Source organism: Scatophagus argus, chromosome 10 (assembly GCF_020382885.2).
Source record: "Scatophagus argus isolate fScaArg1 chromosome 10, fScaArg1.pri, whole genome shotgun sequence".
NCBI lineage: Eukaryota > Metazoa > Chordata > Actinopteri > Scatophagidae > Scatophagus > Scatophagus argus.
Genome location: NC_058502.1, coordinates 16415887 through 16436020, shown reverse-complemented (window position 1 = coordinate 16436020; position 20134 = coordinate 16415887). Strand labels below are relative to the sequence as shown.

General features: G+C 40.4%; 1 protein-coding gene across 8 annotated transcripts in view; it reads left to right on the top strand.

Annotated features, from left to right (window-relative positions):
- Positions 1 to 20134, top strand: part of lyst (lysosomal trafficking regulator) — a 54802-nt gene that overhangs the window by 2092 nt on the left and 32576 nt on the right. For 5 of the 8 annotated variants that reach the window (XM_046401330.1, XM_046401329.1, XM_046401327.1 and 2 more), the window contains exons 2-5: positions 8313 to 8404; positions 12946 to 13144; positions 15960 to 16050; positions 17006 to 19112. In XM_046401330.1, the coding sequence (XP_046257286.1) occupies positions 8313 to 8404; positions 12946 to 13144; positions 15960 to 16050; positions 17006 to 19112 (2489 nt within the window). Of the gene's footprint in view, positions 1 to 332; positions 1437 to 1973; positions 2371 to 5589; positions 5677 to 8312; positions 8405 to 12945; positions 13145 to 15959; positions 16051 to 17005; positions 19113 to 20134 lie in introns of those variants that run through there. The other 3 variants (XM_046401332.1, XM_046401331.1, XM_046401333.1) reach the window with 3 other exon arrangements.

The window sequence follows — 20134 nt, the reverse complement described above, 5'->3', positions numbered from 1 at the left end:
GTGTGTGAGCTGCAGTAAGATGGGTAAGTGAGAGCACATCTGTACCTTCCTGTTTTTCTGATGCTGTAGCTTTCTTGATTAAATCTGATGGGGACACACTGACAGGCTCATAGCGATACCATTGCACCACTTATATTTTTCTCCAGCTCATTCTGCCAAAGCTGCACAAGTGTATACTGTTCATCCCTACCATCACACACAAAGTGGCATCTTCTAGTCATTGCAGTCAGTATGCGGGTAAACATGACAATATATTCATGGAAACTGTCCAGTGGCCCTGTTTTAAGGTCCGACAGAAGGCAAGACTCTGTCTCTCTGACTCTATCCAATTCTGTAATCACATTTTGGTTGGAGGGCAAAAAGAATTTCTCCTGCAGTAATCAGTAAGGTACCACAAAAAATGGAAGTAATGATGCTGTGGCCCTGCTCCTTTTTCTCCCCCTCCCTCATCTTTTATCCTTTGCAGCCTCTCATCTCTATACTTTCCATCTGCATTTCTATCAGGATTAATCTCGTTGGTATGACTGTCACTTATTCACAGTACAAAGACCAAGGACGGTCACAGAATGGGGATGTCTTGATTGCGTGGGGTCTGACCCTGACCTCCGGTTTTGTTGTTTTGACCTCAGTCTTCCTCTTTTTCATTTCCCATTGTGACTGTTATTGTCAGTAAGTACTTTCCTGAAAACAGCAGAAATGCCATGAAAAGATGCAATGATTTTCTTTATTGCCTGTAATAATTTGAGGGTCTAAAGTAACCACAGTCTCTATAGGGAGGTGGTGTTGTGGTGGATCTGCCTCGCTCTGTTTATGAAGCTGTTCATTTTCACACTTGCTTTGTAGTCACGGTACATTAATGCTCCTTAGATAACAGCATTAGTGTTATGGGGTCTGCCATAATATAAACCACTTTTTGCATTTAATTTGTCCCATTTACTTTATGTGTGTTATGGCTTCAGTATAAGCTCGTCGAAGCCTTTCTTTCCATTTTGAAGAATTCCTACCATATAGAGCCCCGTAGAGCTACTGTATTAGTGTGTTCCTCTACAAGGGAAATTTGCCTTAAGCACACTTGCATCAAAGTATCTGTGGGGACCCTTTTTATTCTGCCTAATCTCTCAGAATCTTGATGAGCAGAGTTAATTTAGTAGAATGCTTAGCTGGCCAGGAGCCGAGCTATATACCAGGTTTTATGCCATCTGCTCAGTTTCATTATGAGCCAACAGGATGTTTCAAAACACCAAAGTGAGGTGTTTGTAACAGTTCGCTGTTTTTGGTCCGCTGGCACTGTGAGACTCCATCAGTTTAAATTCAGTTAGCTACTGTTTTGGATTAATGAACTCTGGTTGAGTTAAGCTTTTTACACAAAAATGCACTTTAGTAACATTTGAAAGGACATCTTCCTGCAAAATGATCTGACTCATCAAACTCGTCTTGTAAGTATGTCTCTGTAACCGCTTGAGCACCAGTCAAGTTTTTGACAGTTTATAATCATGGTGGGCTGTATCTGTATACTGTCACTTAACCTCTAACAGTAGATATTTGTCTGTAAAGCTGCTTAAATATAGTGATTTTCTGAATTAGGACAACCTTGGTCATGCGTTCCACTCACATTACTTGTCATTAGTTTTCTCAGCTTAGTTCTGTGCTTTACATTCCTTCTGTGGTAAAGCCCTGAATCCTTGTCTTAAGAAGATTAAACTTGTCGAACAAAGCATACGGCAAAATGTGGTGAATACTAAGGAGGGAGCAAGGATGGCAGGTCTTGTTCACCTCCATCCCCAAAGTTAATGATTTGACGGCATACATTACTTCAGTGATATTTTGGCAAAAGACAGCTGTGCGTGTTATTACCGTGAATGTATTAGCAGAGACATTATGCTGTGTAGTTTGTCTGGCATTTAAGTCAGCTGTAATATGTATAACTACTCAAGCAATTAACAATAATGTGTGTGGATCATATTCCACATCTGAGCACAGTGAAGTGTGGAAAAGTAATTACTACGTTAATTGGTCTCTCTTGTACTTTTCATACAGCAGTCTAGTAAAAGGGAAAATTTATTTAGGTTATTGTGGATGGATGACATTGACTAGACCATGTGCAATAGTTGTTGAAAGGCCTATATCTGCATAAATTAATAAAGTGCAAGGTGCAAGTAAATTGCAAGTTAAATTTATTAGCTCTGCTAATTCAGTACGTTAGCTTCAGAACATCCCGTAACGCCACCCAGCTAATCCTGTTCCTGTTTCCAGGATAACTGCGATGTTAGCTTTCACTTCACCTCATGAAGGTGAAGCTTTCTTTTACATGTGGATATTTTTCATGTGGATATGACTGGAATTATTTCAACCACAGATCGTCTTCATCAGGTAAAGAAGTGAACATACACTTGCATTTATTTTTAATGAAACAAGTCATCATCATCCTGATCAGATAACCTGCCACATGTACACCAGGATAGTATTCACAGCCTGCATCTCTAAAGTGTGAACACAAAATGTTGCATCTGTATTATACTCTATTAACTACATCAGTTACTAACCATTTTTTTGCATTTGCTGGCAAATAAATCAGGAGATCATGTGCGAGTACATAAGAGATTTCTAAATGTAAAATTGTGAAAATAACTAACTAAAAATAGAAGTATGCTCTTGTAAAACTACTCCAAAAAGAGTAAATGTAATTTGTTACTAAATGCCCACCGCTGCTGTTCAGTGCTGTGCATGTACCAGTCTTGGGTTGAAAATCAGATTGTGGACCTGTTTTTTCCTTGCTTTGGTACTTCAAAACTATAAAATGAGAAGGTTGTGGTATCAAAAAAGTATCGTTGCTTTTGACAACCTTGAATCATCGTGGGCTTACTGAAATCACATGTATCAGGTGAGTATCAGTCCTAACAAATCTGGCAGCAGATCAGTGTGAAGAAGCGGTTTTCATTTAGTCCACAGTAATTTAAGATTAATACTTGTACAAGTTTTAGAAAATTCACCATGACTAAGATCCCTGTGCATTGAGTGAAGTTCTGCGGTCCAAACGTATAAAGCGTGAAGTCAGGCTCTGCTCATCATATCTTGTGATCATCACACTACTTTCGCCAAGGGTTGACCATCATTTTGATTTCATGTGATGTGACTTTAATGATTTACAGCATGACATTATTTACTAATATGTGTATTTAAGGAAGTCATTCTTAGGCTTGTTGGCTGACCACAGAACTTGTTTCGCATCTGCAATTATCGTTCCGTCCTCAGTCTCAGTCTCAGCCCAACACCTACTTGCTCCGGTCTCAGGGGCTGTTCCAGATGATTGGCTGAATGGATGAATAATTCATCTCTCTCGCTCTGGGTTGAGTCAGACTCCAGCCGCTGCTCTGTCTCAGCTTTTTCCACTCAGTGGCATGTTATTAAGTCAGATCTCTCTCCCTCTCTTCCTCTTCCTCTCAAAAACACAGTCTCAGTTCACTGGGCAAGCGAAAGGCCAGAGCAGCCTGTTTGGATTGTAATTTTGACTAACACCAGCTTGCACGCTATCTCCCTGTAATAAAAACAATGAAGCAGACACATTTTCATTTCCTTCACAGTGGCTATCCTCGAGTAAAGGTCACTGCTTGTGACAGTGTGGATCCGACACTGACGAAAATACAAACATGCTTTCTGATGGTAGCCTCTTGACATTTTGCCGTGTGTCTTAATGGGAAAAAGAAAGTTATTTGTGATGCTGTGCGGAGCGGCTCTGCCCTCTGACTTGAAGTTTGTGAGGAAATGCAGAACGTTAGGGATTCCTCATGATGCTCATCACCCAAATGTCAAATTAGATCAGTGGGGATCTCAAGTCGGAAAAAACATTGCATAACCAACGCACATCCTACCCTCACGAGGACAGGATCCTATCGCTTTCACTGCCTCTGTCAAGTTGTAGTCTACCCAATTATCCAAATAGAGCTTGAGAGGGAAGTCTGTACCAGCTGAGGTGACTCAGCCGTCAGGCTCCCATGACCAGGCCTCCCATGATTGCCGCGTTAGATAAAGGCAGCGTAAAAGACACAGGTCACAGCCATCTTGTCCGAGCAATTACACATACATCACTCTGGCTTTCAAACTAGTTTTTGTCTCATGTGAAGCCACCCTCTGACAGAAGAAAAGATAAAACACTGAGACCTAGGTATACAAAGTAAGTAAGTGTGAGCAAATGTGTTTCCCTCCAAGGTATCCTTAAGCAAGTGGCAGCATCAGAGTTGCTGAGTCTCACCTCTTGCCTTCCATGGGCCAGAAGGGCTGATCATTATGATGCCAATATCCCTGTAGTGGTACAGATACCATTAGAGCACTTCATTTGATATCTGAATACTGAACTGCCAACTCTGTCAGATATGTTGCACTCAACATCACCTCACCACAGACTGTGTGGGCTGCAGCTGCTTTGGTCGTGGGCTGATCACATGTCATATTAAATCAAGGAATGCTTGTGGTGACTGGCTGCGAGCAAAACCATGCAAATAATATCTCTTTTCTTAAGAAATGGGTACAAAAACAATCAAATGTGGGTATTGTTTGACTAGAGAAATTTTGATACTACTTGATTACTTATTCGGTCGGGCTTTAAACCCAGCCCTGTGGATTAGACAAGAAAAAGTAAGAGTTAGATATCATTAAACTTGAGTGTTGTTTTCCTCACTTCTGATGAATCTGTCACTGCTGTCATCCTGTTTAAACATGTATTCATTCTGACAAAGCTCCCTTTGCCTGGGCAACACTTAGACAGCAACACTTAACCAGGAAAGGTGAAAGGGAAGCATTACCTAAATGATAGGGTTAAATTGCTGTAAATTAAAAGAACACATCTGTTAACAAATCATAAAATAGCTAGAAAAATAAACAGATCTTGACACATAAGTAGCAATAAGTGAAATCCTTGGCTGAATGAATCTATCATCCTGGTAGTTTGCATGACAAATGAGTAAATTAAGTCCATCACTGCAGAAGAAAGGTCAGAGCTTTCTTTTTGTTTACAGAAATATGTTCTCTGAGCTTTGGGAACTGTTGATTTCCCCCTCCAAGCTGTATTAATCAGTATTGGCAGTCTCTCCATTATCAAATCACCCCGGTTGATTTGTGCCGAATGCATTGTAATATTGGATTAGAGCCTCAGAGGAAAAAAACAAACTCATTGCTGGGAAATTAGTGTTATCGTGAACCATTCAGTTTCCCTTCCCCATATGAGGAATGCAGCTTCAGCAGGTACACTGATAACACAAGGACAAACCGAGTTACTTTATATGCTCAGTTTGGGAGATTATTGTTAATAGACTGAGTGCAGAGCTCCAGCGTAGCCCCAGGGCTTATTTATTAAACTAATAATAGTTTTGGCAATCTTGAAGCTTTGATTTCCTGCCTGTCGCTCTCCTCGTTTATCTTTGCTGTCATCTGTTGATGCATTTGCTTCCTTCACCTTTTTTTTTTTTCTTGTCAGCTCTTATGTTTTACCCCTGCCCTCTCCTGTCTCTCTTATCATCCATGAATTTCTTTCTCTTCCTCTTGCCATCTCTCTTGTGCGACATTGTCCAGCTCTCTGATGTGCAGTGACCTCCCCTACCCACCCACCCACCCACCCACTGCTTGGGTGGGTTGTTGCCTCAGCTGTTGAAGCTTCACCCTTTCTGCCCCTCCTTGACGCTGGTGAGTGTCGTCAGCTCTTCACCTTCATCAGCTTTTATTTTTGGACACTTGACATAAATTTGTTCTTTTAGCAAGTGACAAATCAAACAAATATGCAGTATTGTGTATGTTTGCTAGTTATTGCTTTTAATACTGTTTATAGCGGTAACGAGTCACATAAAGACAAAACTTTGACATTGCTGTAACAGGAAGGAAATTAAGTCACCAGGAGACGAAGGAATTCGTTTTGGTCCCTGTCCTTACTGTAACGGTTAGCAGCAAATAAAAAAAAACTGAGATGTGACTGAATTGCAGGCACCCGAATAACCGATTTGAAAGTCTCCCTCCTGTGTGTTAGTTACAGAAAGTGAGAAAATCAGTTTCACATGTATGCATAGCAGTCTTAGCTGTTTTAGGCCACGTAAAGTAAACACAGGAAATGGTGAACTGAACTCAGTGTAACTGGAAATGATGCTATATTTACTCTTCAAAGGACGGTTTTACATAGTTTGTGTTTTTGTCACTTTCTGCTGTTATGTATGCAACGCTAACACATTCCAGCATTCAGTCTTATCTTATTTAGAAATGTGTGTCCATGCAGCTAAGTGATTTGCTGTACTGTTACTGCAACATAACATGGCTCAACAAAGATCTCACTCTATCTATCTAACTTGCCACACTAGATCTTTGTGAATGACTAGTACTGGCTATAGGCTACCTGTAAAGTTGAGTGCCAGTTTTACTTGATACATATATTTTCTTCAATGCAAGAGCAGTTAAAGATGCTCTGTGTCATTTACTTGTAAACAAGCCTTGTTTGCATTCATTGTTTCTCATCAAAAGCTTTAAGTATGGTGCATCCTTAAGGTGTGTGTTGAATGTGTTTCTGTCTTCATAAAACATTTGAAAAGCCAATGTTTTGAATATTAAATTTGAATATATATTAAATCCTGCATTGTTTACTTCCTTGTTTGCTTGTGAGCAGTCTCCTCCTTCATAGCTTTTGCTATACTTCGTTGGGCAGTACTGTCACCAACTGTTGAGCTGCGTTAAATGATCGCAGAGAGTGTGTACTGTGTTGTCTGTGTGCCTGTCCGTGCACGTGGTACAAAACTATGCTGGAAACTTAAAGTACAGGTTGTTTTAGGTGTGTAGTGTTGGACATAAGAAGGCATAAGAGATATTACGTTTATTAATGGTGTCATTTATTGGCGGACTGATAGGATGTTGCACAAACTATTGACGGTGATGGAACTTGCCTATAATAGTGATTAATGCCTGTGCAGCCTCCAAAAATTAACTTTTCAAATGTTTGAATTACTAATTTACAGGGAAACATGAACAAATTTCCCCACAGAGATCAATAAAGCATAACTTAAAGGTCCTGTATGTGGGATCTAGTCGTGTGGTTGCAGTTTGTAAGCAACTAAACACTCCTCGTCTTACTGTCTCCTTCAGTTGCCTCCCTCTCTAGATATAAAAGGCTCATTCTAAGATAAAGAAGATAAAGACAACGCAATGATTCTTGGTTTCATGTTATTATACACTAATGAAAACATGAGTATCCATTTCTAAATCCTACACACTGAGCCGTTAATTAAAGGCGAACTCCAATAATAATAATGAAATAAAGCAGTTGTCTCTTCTGTTAAGCGGATGCACAACTTCCTTCCTGTCAGTATCCTGCCATCGTCGGTAAGACTGTGTGTAATGTGGTTCAGTGTGGTGTCTGTTCATTGGCTTTGTGACCCAGACACTCAGTCAGGGATCAGTGTTGCCCGAACGCATCCAGTCAGTAGTGTCAGATTAGTGGAGGCGTGAGCTAGCTCCTGTGTGGTGCAATGGACGTGAAGGCTTAGAGAATCGCACGACTCCCGGGACAGTATTAACTATACAACCCTGAAATCGCTAATGCAGTGAAAATCGGCCAGGTGGCTTGTATCATTGTTAAGAAAGCCCCACATTGCCTTGCCACTTCTGTTGGAGAGAGATTCGTGCTTTATGGTCAGGCCTCGGCAGCAGCACTGTGAGGAGACTGATTTCATTTTCCGTGGTATTTGTATCCCCAGAATCAGGGATTTTCCAGTGGCATTCTTTAACTTCTGATTGTGATTTTAAATTGTGAAATATTATACTGTTCACTAGTCTAATGAGCATTTCCTTTGAACATGAATAAGGGCAGTTTGCTCAGCGATAAAACATATTTCAAGTATGCCACGTTGTTGGAGACTGAATTCTTTTTGTATGATTTTGATCTGTAGTTTGTAAAAGCGTGAACGGGTGCTTTTTGGTTCCAGTGCTTTTTTTTTGTTGGAAAGGGAAATAAAATCAAATTTGACCTAATAAATTAATAAATATTATAGCGATAGTTTCACATAATGACATTAGTGGCTGTCACGTAATTTTTTGATTCACTGAGTCACTATTGAATTTCCCTCGGGATCAATAAGGTGTCTATATAACTATCTCTATCTACTGTGTGTAACAGTTACAAAATGATTTAGCAATGTTATTATGGCTTATGAAGTGAAAGGGTACTGCTTTTGTGTAGTGTATTTTTCATTTCAGTTCCTCTTCATGTGAATGTAAGTAATAACCTGGGATTGATTCGTGTTGCTGCTCTTGTGTCTTATCTGCATTTCTCTGTCTGTTATCAGGTCAGCCTTCAGGGTCTGGAGAATTTCCTCTGTCTCTTCCACTATGTGCAGCACCACCCCAACCACAACACCAAAGATGAACTCAGATTCTGGTAGGTCTCATTATTATTTTAATATCTTTAACTGTAATCTCGTCAGTGTTTTGTCTCACCAATGGTGGCTAACATTCAACCATACACAACCATAGTCTCAGAGCACATAGCATTAAATCGACACCACAGTGACAAAGCTCATCTTGATTATGGGTTTAGTGGGCAAACAGTGCAGTGAAGTTGTTCCAAATTCGAAGTTGTGATACTGTAAATAACTGGGGATTACAAGGATATTACAGGTGGATAATTTTTAAACTTAAAAGGTGGCATCATACATCTGAATGGTTGTATGAAACTAGTGTCAGTTATGACATGCACTGGGTGTAGTGACTATGAACACACATGCAGTTACTTTGGTATATTCCCTAGTCTTTAATATTGTAGCTGACTGCCTGGCAATTAAATAATTAGCTGCAATAGACTAAATATGGGTGAAAACTGATGACACGTGTACAAACATACTTTTGAGACATTTTGTTTTCCACATCACAATGCAGCACAATTGATAGCACCTATTGCTTCCATGTGTCAGTGTAAAGAAATGTAAAACATTTCTCCTGGGTTCTTCCAACCCCGTGATAATCAGAAGCCAAGTATTGTTAACAGGTCATCTGTAGTTACTTGTAACCACAGAGTACACACCCATAACGACACTACCACCACCCGAGTGCCAATGCGGTGTGCTCACACAAACCAAGTACAAGAATATGCTAGAAATCTACTATTTATCTCTGTTTACCAAAGAAGCGTACCTGCAAAGTGACAGATTTATTTTCATCATTTTTGTGTTGCATCACTGTAGCAGAGTTTGCAGACATTATGTAATCATGGTGCATTAGCTGTTGGATTACCTTGCTGCAAAGATTTACATACTGATGTGGAAAACTGTGGGACATTAGCCCCTCGAGTGCCTCTTGTTTTTATTCTGTTCAGTGTAAATAAGTCACATGCACTACCTTGAATTAAGTGAGGGCATTAGCATTTGTGTGCTACATGTTCCCTCAGCTGAAAAGTGATTACTTTGAATGGGGTTTTGGTTAAAATGGCTGAAGTAATGTCCTTGTGTAAAGACAAGCTTAAACTCTGTGAGATCAAGCATTCAGTGTTCTTGTTTTAATTTGTTTACCTTTTGTCTGTTGTTTTGGATCTGGACAGAACATACTGTATATGAATCTCTGAAACCTTTGTCAAGTCAAACAGCTGCTTATAATAATAAAAAAAAACAGCTTTAAGTGATTTAAATCATCCATAGTCATGATTTACTCAGTTGTCATTTACAAATGCCCATCACGACTCATCGCAGCCCTGAGTGACAGATTTGAATTGATCAGACAAACAAACTGCAAGAGTACGCAGTACTTAGTATATGCAATGAAACTTAACATTTCGATTCAAGACCCTGTATGATGTACTCCTCATAGATCTAGAACCACGCTAACCCAGACAATATTTGAATATTATGAATTATGAATATATATAACGTGTCCTTTAATCTCTTGGGAAGACTGTTTGTCATGACAAAATGAAGTTTATTTCCTTATTTTTACAGACAGGGAAAGCGACAGAGCTGAATGAAGACTCTGTTTATACTCTGTGCTGTATAATTAACTCTGCTGGCTTGAAGAACATGACAATAATTGGCCTGAGGGGAAATACAAAATTTGTGATCTGCAGGAGAGAGATGCGTGCTGCAGTGAGATAATATCATGGAAACCATTATTTCTGTTTACTAAATCTCTAATCACTGTCTTGTGGTAATCATGAAATGACTGAGAGGATGTTGGCACAAAGCTGGGGAAGAAACTACTCAGAAAAATATTTAACAAACAAATACTGTACTTTAAAAAGCTGTGAGGCCTGAAGTGCCAGTATGTCAGCTGTTTGGTCTGAAGACTTTGTGTATAATTTAATAATACTGTATATTACATAACACATTTCTCCAGGCCTCCTAGGGTTGATGAAGTCTGTGTTTTAGCCGTTATAGATGATCAGAATCAAAGCTTTCCTTTTGATTGAGGCTTGTGTGTCTTAGGTAATACTGGCTTTATTATAAATGACAGTAACTGTTACACATTAAGATGGAAACCTGGTTTAGTGCTGACGTACTGCAAGGTCACATTGTCTTCACTGATACTCATTATTAAAGACTTTCTTTTTTGTTTATTATTCATATATATACACTATAAGGACTGAAGTATTGGGCCACCTCACCATTACTTCAACATGGACTTTAATGATATTGCATTCTGAATGCAGCTGTATCAGCTTCCCCTCTTCTGGGAAGGCTTTCCACAAATTTTTGTGTTTCTGTGGGAAATTTTGCCCATTCGTGCAGTAGAGCATTTGTGAGGTCAGGCACTGATGGTGGACCAAAAGGCCTGGCTTGCAATCTCTGTTTCAGTTCATTCCAAAAGTGTTGGATGGGGTCAAGGTAAGGGTTCAGTGCAGGCCAGTCAAGTTCATCCGCACCAAACTCATGCAGCCGTCTTTATGGACTTTGCTTTGTGCACTGGGCCACAGTCATGCTGAAAGCATGAGTGAAGCAAAGGGTCTTCCTCAAACTGTTGTCACAAAGTTGGAAGCATAGCACTGTCCAAAATGTCTTGGTATCTGGATCATTAAGATTTCCCTTCACTTGGAAGTAAGGGGCCAAGCACAACCCCTGAAAAGAAGCCCCATATCACACCTGAATTGAGTAGTAAAGATGTTTGTCCCAATACTTTTGTCTGTATCCTGTATCATCTGCTCCTTCAGTATCTGACTCACTCTCACCAATGCCATTCGCCAAAATGTGTAAATGCAGGACATATTGCACTGATAAAAACAAATGTATCAACAAATGTACCATCTTTCTCCTTCCTCCAGCAACTTCAGACCGTCACCCTCTTCTGTCCTCGTGAAAGAGTAGAGAATAGGAGGGGAGGAATGGAAACCATTTGGCATAATGTGTTTAGCCAGTTATTTTTGAGAACCTTGCGGAGGTGAAAATAGAGCTGCAATATGTTTAATGTTAAAGGTTAAAAAACATGGTTTGGGCATAATTTTGTACACATGTTTTATTAGTGGTTTGTGATTTAGGGTTTTTTGGAAATCTTGCAGTGTTGATGAGAGATAGAAAATAGAATTATCACTAAAAACAATTTCAGCTTGGGCTCATCTTGTCACAAACATTACTTTATTCTTGACTCTTTTTGATGCTTTTCCTAGTAGTTTGTTGTAGGCCTTTTTGTGCATTAACATGAAAACCCTCTATGTGATTCCAGTAGTGCAGAATTCAAAGGCAGTTGCTGTGAATGATGGTTGATAGCTGAGGTCTTCTGCAGGGCACTGGGGGCTCGTCAGTATTCCCAAGGCCAGTCCCCTCGCCATGTGACATCACATGCTTTCATGTGATACGCTGATCTGCTGCGAATCTGGAAAGCTTCCATTTGAAATTCCAATTTAATGGAATTTGTGCTGCAGAACAGAAAATTCAGTCAGCAGTCGTGTGAGGAAGTATGCAGATACAGCCAGTAGAGCTGCAGTCATGCTTAGAGAAAAGGCAAAATGACTGGAAGGAAACTGTTTGGCCCGGTAGCATTTGGTAAGATGAGAACAACTCTACATGTATGTTACAGAGGCTATTGTCAGAAATTAATGTTGTAGATTTTATCAACACTCCTCTACACATTCTGTTATGCTGTAAGTAGTTTTGGATCTGAGTGGCACTGAACAGCAGAAATGTTAAAGCAGAAAAGTGAACTATCAGGTATATTGTTACTGTCTGATGAAATTAAATATGATCAGTGTAACTGGGGTTGTCCTGTGAAGAGTGTGTATCTTATACGGCGAGTGAACAGAAGTGTGAGATGTGTGTCTAATGTTGAGACCTACAGCTTATTGTCAGTTACATTTAGAGGAACATGTGGTTGTGGCAAACATACTGGTTTGGAGGCACTCAGTGTGCACTCTTAGTAGGATAAGTCATTTTTCTTAATTTGCTTAAATTAGCTACATGAGTCTAGACTTTTAAGGTTTGACTATTCCATGCATAATTGGACCAATAGTTGTTATTAGTTGATGGACATTTTATAAACTGTTTCTAGATTTCACCATGTTGTCAACTTAAACTTTTCAAGGGAGTTGGATTTATTTATTTTTTTATTATTATTATTTATTTATTAAAACTGAGTAGACAGAACAAATGGTTTGCTATATATGTATCTGCTACCGTGATATTCTTAATATGCATTCAAGTATCATAGCCAAAAAAACAAACAAACAAAAAACTCACTTTCTGGTATTCTTTAAAGTTTCATTATGGATGGGGTTTGGCTGTTAAAGTCTGTCAAGATCAGAGAGTATTTTTTTTTTTCATTTACAGTATGAAATTAAAAATCATGCAGCTACCCAGAAATGACAAACTGTTGGTATGATTTTATTCTTGTTAAGGACAAGCTCATAATCCTCTAAAATAATTTTAAGTATGTATATTATACAGATGTGTGGCTGATTTATCAATGGTGGCCCAGCATTTTAATGCTTTATGTCTTCTCTTGCAGCTCAGACATGAGTGGGGCCAGTAACACACTTGCACGGGAGTTCTTGACTGATGTACATCAACTATGCAGTGCGGTGGCCCAGAGAGCAGAAGCACGGGAAGAAGATGAGGAAGAGAGCCACATGGTGGCACTGGGAGAGTACCTGGTCAGGGGGCGGGGCTTCCTGTTGCTCAGTACCCTGGATTCCATCATTGACCAGGTGAGGACATTCACTACCAGAAATTCAATAACGAAAAAACATCCATACTGATTAACAACCACATCATACAGTATTGTGCATTTAATCTGGAGTTTCCCAGTATGCAGTTTTTTATTTTAGCAGCAGTTGTTGTGCCAGTTATACTGTATGTAAATGCTAATACTGTAGTTAAATTGAGTAATATTCACACCAAGCTTTCAGCCGCTGTTTTTAGTTTCAAACTACGCCACACATTTTTAATTAGTCTGTGGCACTTGTCATGCAGCTGTTCAATATCAGCACAACAAATTGCAATATTTGCAGATAAGCCTGTGTAACCTCTGCTCCAACCATTTTTTTTTTCATCAAAATTAAATTGCAGACATAGTTTGCAAAAGAGATACAGAATGATGAAAACAGAAAGTAACAAGGATTATGCAAACATCAAACACATCAGCTGGTGAGATAAAATGTATTTAATGAGCAATGCAAGAAAGCCCATTAGTGAAAATGAATTATGCAATGGTGTGATGCCATATAATTCCATATACAAAAAGATGGCATTCAGTAGAACTTAATGTATATTTAGATATTTACATTTTAATGGAGTTTGGGAGGTTCTTACATTTCCATGACTGAACTTGTGCCGGTTTGATTTGCTGATTGGTTACAGCAGGTGCAAATCCATATGTAACCGAGTAGTGCTTTGATGCAACTTTGTGAATAGGGTGTCAGCTGTATATGTCTATGTATTTTCATAAAAATATGTCAGTACCACATTCTTATAAAGTGGATTTTACAGAATGTAAAATTAGACTTTTACAGACATGATTTGGCACAGTTTTGTTGGAAATACTGTAGCAAGAAGAGCAAAAGTAGCCTCTCTTTTGGCTTTTTTCTACAACAGTTAGTTGTAAGTGCCTTGTTAAATGATAGGAATGACCTTTCATTCAACAGTTGCTCTACATTTTCATCTGATCTGAATGTTTTGGGTCAAATAACAATTTAGGAGATGCTGCTATCCAGGCTCTGTTATGGGGCTTTATAAGCCACGCACTGTACTTATAAGGACAGAGTCAAAATAATACAAAGTTGAAAGCAGTATGACCTGTGGGTGTTGGGTTTGGAGTATTTCCCCAACAGCCTCCTGCCTCACACATGGTCACTTTGCTGAGTCAGCCTAGATAAAACGTTGTCTTTTAATGAGTTTCAGAGTCCTTTAATACCGATCATATGAAGTTAGCTTTTGGGAAAGTACAACAGTGACGTCAGTGAATAAACAGGCCTAATACCCACAAATACAATGTACTATAATCTGTCATGGCTACTGAGAGGGACTGATAAATGAAGAAGGAATCCATCCGCCATGGTTGCCATCACTATACACAGCTATTTTCATGCCAATCAGTCTTTTAAAAATGAAGAGGCTTACAGTCCCCTGACTTGGTGTAAAAAATTCATTATTGAATGAAATATTGTAATGTGACAAATGGGTCCCTGTTCGTGTGCATCACTGTGACCTTTTATTTATCATATCCTTTAGCTAATTTCACAAACATTCATTATAGTTTCTCTTTTACTGGGAGCTTTCACTGTGGAAAAGTAATGCATTCACGTGCAAGTGTATCACAAGCTCCTGCTGTGTGCGTCAGCTGTGGCCTGGGAGGAGTCAAGCCTTAGTGACAATCAGGGCCAGACAATTTATGAATATGCTGATTGACTTGTGTAAGAGATTGTGGTTTGGAAAGTAAAGTGTCATATCGAAAATCTTATCTTATCTCATCTTCAGAGGTTTTTAGATTTGGAGCTACAGTACACCAATAGATTTACCAGGCTGATATTTTCTTCTTGCAGATTCATCAGTATCAGTATATTTTCCTGATAAGTAGCAATAAATGTCAAAAAAGAAATACTAGACTAGGTTTCAGGTCATTTAGATTGATGCGTCATTGACAATTGACAAAGCACACTGATCAATATGTATTTTGGTCAAAACTATATCAAGTTTGTTTACTATCAGTCTATTTATTCTTATCAGGTTTTTTTAAACATTTAAACTCCTAAATATTGATATCAGTCAATTATGACAAGAACGTCATAGCGTCATTTCCGTAGGCATTGGTTATGTATAAACACCAAGTGACAGACCCTTTTAACTTTTAAAAACTACTCATTTTTTTATTCTGTCTGTCTTTACTGTATCCAAGATGACACATCAGCGATTAATGAAGGTGTGCAACCTTAGTGGTATCACTTAGTTTTCATTATGAGGAAAACAAGAAGTGATTTCATGTGAAATGATCAAAAAGAAGCCGGCATGAAGTGTGCGTTATAAAATGGAAATAAAATCCTGTATGTTTTGACAGTTTTCTAAAATCAGTAGATGAATCATTTTTAATTCTCACATGAAGGAGTAGGTTGATTGTTTTCAATTAACACATGAAGAAGTTGGTTCTCTCTCTGCTGTGAGGTATGCCCTGGATACACATGAGATCCCCAAGGTCTTGAAAGTAAGGCTGTCATGTAGATGCTACATTGCTCCCTCACACAATTGTACCGAAGACTAACTGACTAACTTGCCAACTAAATGCACACAAATGAACAAATACATAGTTAGCTTTTTGGATGAAAACATTTTTGGAAAACAGCAAAATTCAGATTCCAGACAAGTATTAACATAGCTAAAGTCTCTTTGCTGAAAGGGAACCTTTGTATAGAGTATGGACAAGAGTTTGTCTTAGTGGGCGTGTCTGGATGTGACATCAGAGTGTGACCAAAAGGGAGAGAGGCAGAGTCGATTTCTAGGTAACCTCAGTGTGTTTTATTGCTCCCTCAGGAACTGACCTGCCGTAAGGAGCTGCTCACTTTGCTGCTGTCTCTCCTACCGCTGGTCTGGAAGATCCCTGTGCAGGAGGAAAAAGCCCCAGGTCAGTACCTGCAAATACTTGCTCTAATTTACAGCACATACTACACAACTCCCATGGCATATATGAACGCCTATTGCTTTCTAACTGCTGATATCAATTCACATACTTCATTTTATGTACAACATTTGCTATGCATTTGCAAACTGTACTGTAATACTGTTTGTATATATGAACTGAAAATTTAATGCAAACTGTATTTCATGGGCCTGAAAAGTTCTGTAAGTTTGTATTTTTGTTTATTTGTTTCATCTTCCATCTTTTAAATAATTCTTGACTAATTATCAATGTTAAACAGTGATTCAGCATTAAGTTTGGTGAGTGTGCAGGCAGTGGAACATGTGCATGTTACATTTGTCTGTAAATGGAATCTATGCTGTTCTGAACAAATGACTCATTTTTGTTTTTAATGTAGCATTTTATTTCTTGACACACTGTGTGCTGTACCCCTTTTGACATGGATGATTCAGTTGTTAATAATTGTACACAGTGTCTCTATTACTTTTAAATCTTAGTGTGACAAACATAAGCAGCCACAAACAGGCAAGCAAACAGGCAGAAGACTAGTTGCTAAAGAGGCCTGTGACCTCAGGGTGACACCGGTATTTAGTACAGGACTGCTGATCCTCTCTAACATGGACCCTAGACATTTTTACTTTAATTAATTCTTATTTGCTGAGTGTGTTTTAGCAAACACAGAATGGCTGCTGACATGCAGCTATGTTTTTGTTACTCATAGTATTTTTGGGGCAGATTTGTAAATTTCAAATGACTGATGTTTGAATGTTGATTTTAAGTCTCATTTCCTAGAATGTGACATACACTCAAATCATATATGACTTTAGTATTCAATTTAAGTTTGATGAAAGTTAAAAAAAAATGTGTGTATTTACATTTACTATGTAGGTGTATTTGTACATCTAGCGTGAGACTGACAGGTGTTTCTGTGTGTTGACAGATTTCACCCTGCCGTCCCTCCTGGAGGTGTTCCTTAACCGGGAGGTGAAGCCCTCCCCTCTCAGAGCAGGACAGAAGGCTGCAACAGATGAACAGAACTCTGGAAAGAGATCCCGTCTTTGCAGTGGCACATGGAAGTCACGAAGGTCTCGCAGGACAGCACAACGATACTCTGTAAAGGATGCCCGCAAATCCCAGGTTTCTACATCAGATTCAGAAGCCAACCCTGAAGACAAGACTGTTCCAGGCCCTGGTGGTGCAAGGAGCCGAAGGTCTCATGGCTCCACCATCCGGGTAAGCTGTCAGCATCATCGTTCAGAGGCCTCACAGTTAACATCTACTACCACCACCACCGCCGCAGAAACCATGAGTGCACCATACCCACACCCTCGAGCCCCTGGGTTGCAGACACACACTGAAACCCTGACAGACCCAGCTGCAATATCGATTTTCAACCGTATGGAAAACTCACCCTTTGATCTCTGCCATGTGTTGCTCTCTCTGTTGGAGAAGGTTTGTAAATTTGATATGAGCATCAACCACAATTCTGACCTGGCTGTGGGTGTTGTACCTACTCTCACTGAGATCTTGACTGAGTTTGGGGATTGCTGTGGTCCAGGGAGAGGGGGTGGAGGAGGAACAGGGGCAGAGGAGCTTGCTGGGGGCTGGACAGAAGAGCCCATTGCCCTGGTCCAGAGGATGCTTCTACGCACCATCCTGCACCTGATGTCAGTGAATGTGAGTCAAAGTAACACCCTTCCAGACAACCTGAGACGGAGCCTGACAGAGCTGCTGCGAGCCACCCTCAAAATCCAGAGCTGCTTGGACAGACAGACTAACCCTTTTGCTCCTCGACCTAAGAAGACCCTGCAGGAGGTCCAGGATGACTTTTCATTCTCCCGCTATCGCCACAGGGCGCTGTTGCTGCCAGAGCTTCTAGAGGGAGTTCTACAAGTGCTGCTGGGTTGCCTGCAGGCTTCCACACCCAACCCCTTTTTTTTTAGTCAGGCACTGGAGCTCATCCATGAGTTTATCCAGCACCGCGGCCTTGACCTGTTCGAGGCCACAGTCTTGCGGCTGGAGGTACTTAGCAGGGCCAGGGATTCTGAAGTCATTGGTGAGGCTTCAGAGAGGCTACGAGGTCTCATTGCAGGGGTCCTCAAGATCATCAGTGCTGTTAAGAAGGCAAAGTCAGAGCAGTTACATCAGTCTGTGTGCGCCCGACGCCGCCACCGCCGCTGTGAATATTCCCACTTTCTGCATCACCACAGAGACCTGTCAGGTTTGCCCGTTTCTGCTTTCAAGCAGGCTGCTAGATGCAACCCCTTTGAAGAGGACGGAGAAGGAAAGGAAGGGATGGAGGGGGACGCAGTGCGTTACCCTGAGCGCTGCTGCTGCTTGGCTGCCTGTGCTCACCAATGTCTGCGACTCCTGCAGAGACTCTCGCCCAGTGGTCCAGCTGTGTTGCAGGTACTGGCTGGGGTGCAGGCTGTTGGAATCTGCTGCTGTATGGATCCGCGTTCAGTGATAGGACCCCTGCTGCATGCCTTCCAAGCTCCAGGTCTACGCAGTTACCAGTCTCATGTTCTCAGTGTTCTTGGCAGACTGATCCTAGACCAGCTTGGTGGAGGTCAGCCATCAGAGAAAGCAAAGCTGGCCTCCTGTAACATCTGCACTCTGGACAGCAGTCAGCTTCCGGGCCTGGAGGAGACATTGCAGCACGGGGATCCTTCAGCCATCTCTACCAGTCTGTCCTACCATTCCCAGGGTATTCTGCCAAGTGGAGGAGGGGCAGAAGACATGCTGTGGAAGTGGGATGCTCTGGAGGCCTACCAAGAACTAGTGTTTGGTGAGGACTGGCAGCTGAGCCAGCAGATAGCTGGCCATGTGTGCCACCTAACCCTGCGGGGTAATGCTATAGTGCAGTGGCAGCTCTACACCCACATTTTCAATCCTGTGCTGCAGAGGGGCGTAGAGCTGGCCCACCATGCCCAACAGCTGGGCGTTTCTACTGTCTGTACTCAGGTCTGCAGCTATCACACGCATTGTCTGCCTGTGGAGGTCCTACTCATTTATCTGCAAACACTACCTGCCCTGCTCAAATCAAGGTGAGTTTAAATGTGCTTTTTATTTATTTATTTATTTTGGTAGAAACATGTGTAGCTGCAGTCTGTCCATCAGTAATCTGTGTTTACACTAATTTCTGGTTACATTGAAGTGATGCAGGTGGTTGATTTGAAAAATGTATGGCAAAGTTCTCACTCAAAGGATGGATTCTGTTCCTTTCATACTGTCACACAAGATAAATACAATTTGGTCGGTCAAAGTTAGACACCTAATCCACTTGGTCATTGTTTGTCATTAGATCTGTCTCTCCAGGTCATTGCTAATTGATGCTAATCCATAATTTATTACATCTTTGTGGGATGAGTGAGAGATGGAAGATTATTGACCCCTTATGTAACATGGTGCAAGTACAGTAGTCTGGCAGAAGCAGGTGCTTGTGGTGTTTGTCTGGGTAGATTTAGCAAAACTCTGGGGGTTTTCCTTTTAGTTTGGATATTATCAGTGAATACTGAATTCTCAGCTTCGAGGCAGTCGAGAGACTCACAATGAATAACTCATACACGTTTGTCTATCCATGTGTTCCATGTGTTCCATGCTGGCATAGTTTGAATCCCCTTGAGACCCTATACAGATTCACTGTGTACAGAAAATGGATGGATACTTTGAGGCAGTCCGTCAGCAGTGAGCTGATAGCTTCCCTTATTAAAATTCAGAGTATGTTGTTCTGTAGTCTGCAGGTTTGACAGGCATTCAAAGCTTTCACAACTGTGATGTCATCTGAGCCTTTTCAAAAGACACTTGAAAATAATTTTAGGTTCTTTTGTAGAAGGTATTGTTAACGAGTCTGCTATTTAAATAACACTCACTAGATATTTGAAATTTACATTCAAGCTCAACTCACATCAAAAATACTGTGTCTATCATGAAGGGCAGAAAACAGTATCAGCTGTTAGATTTAGACAATATGGCCATGTATTCAACTTACTGTAGCTTAAAAATGCAATATCTCATCCCTCTTTGGTGTTCAGCTGTAAGAGTTTAGCAGTAGTAGTAGTAGTTTAGT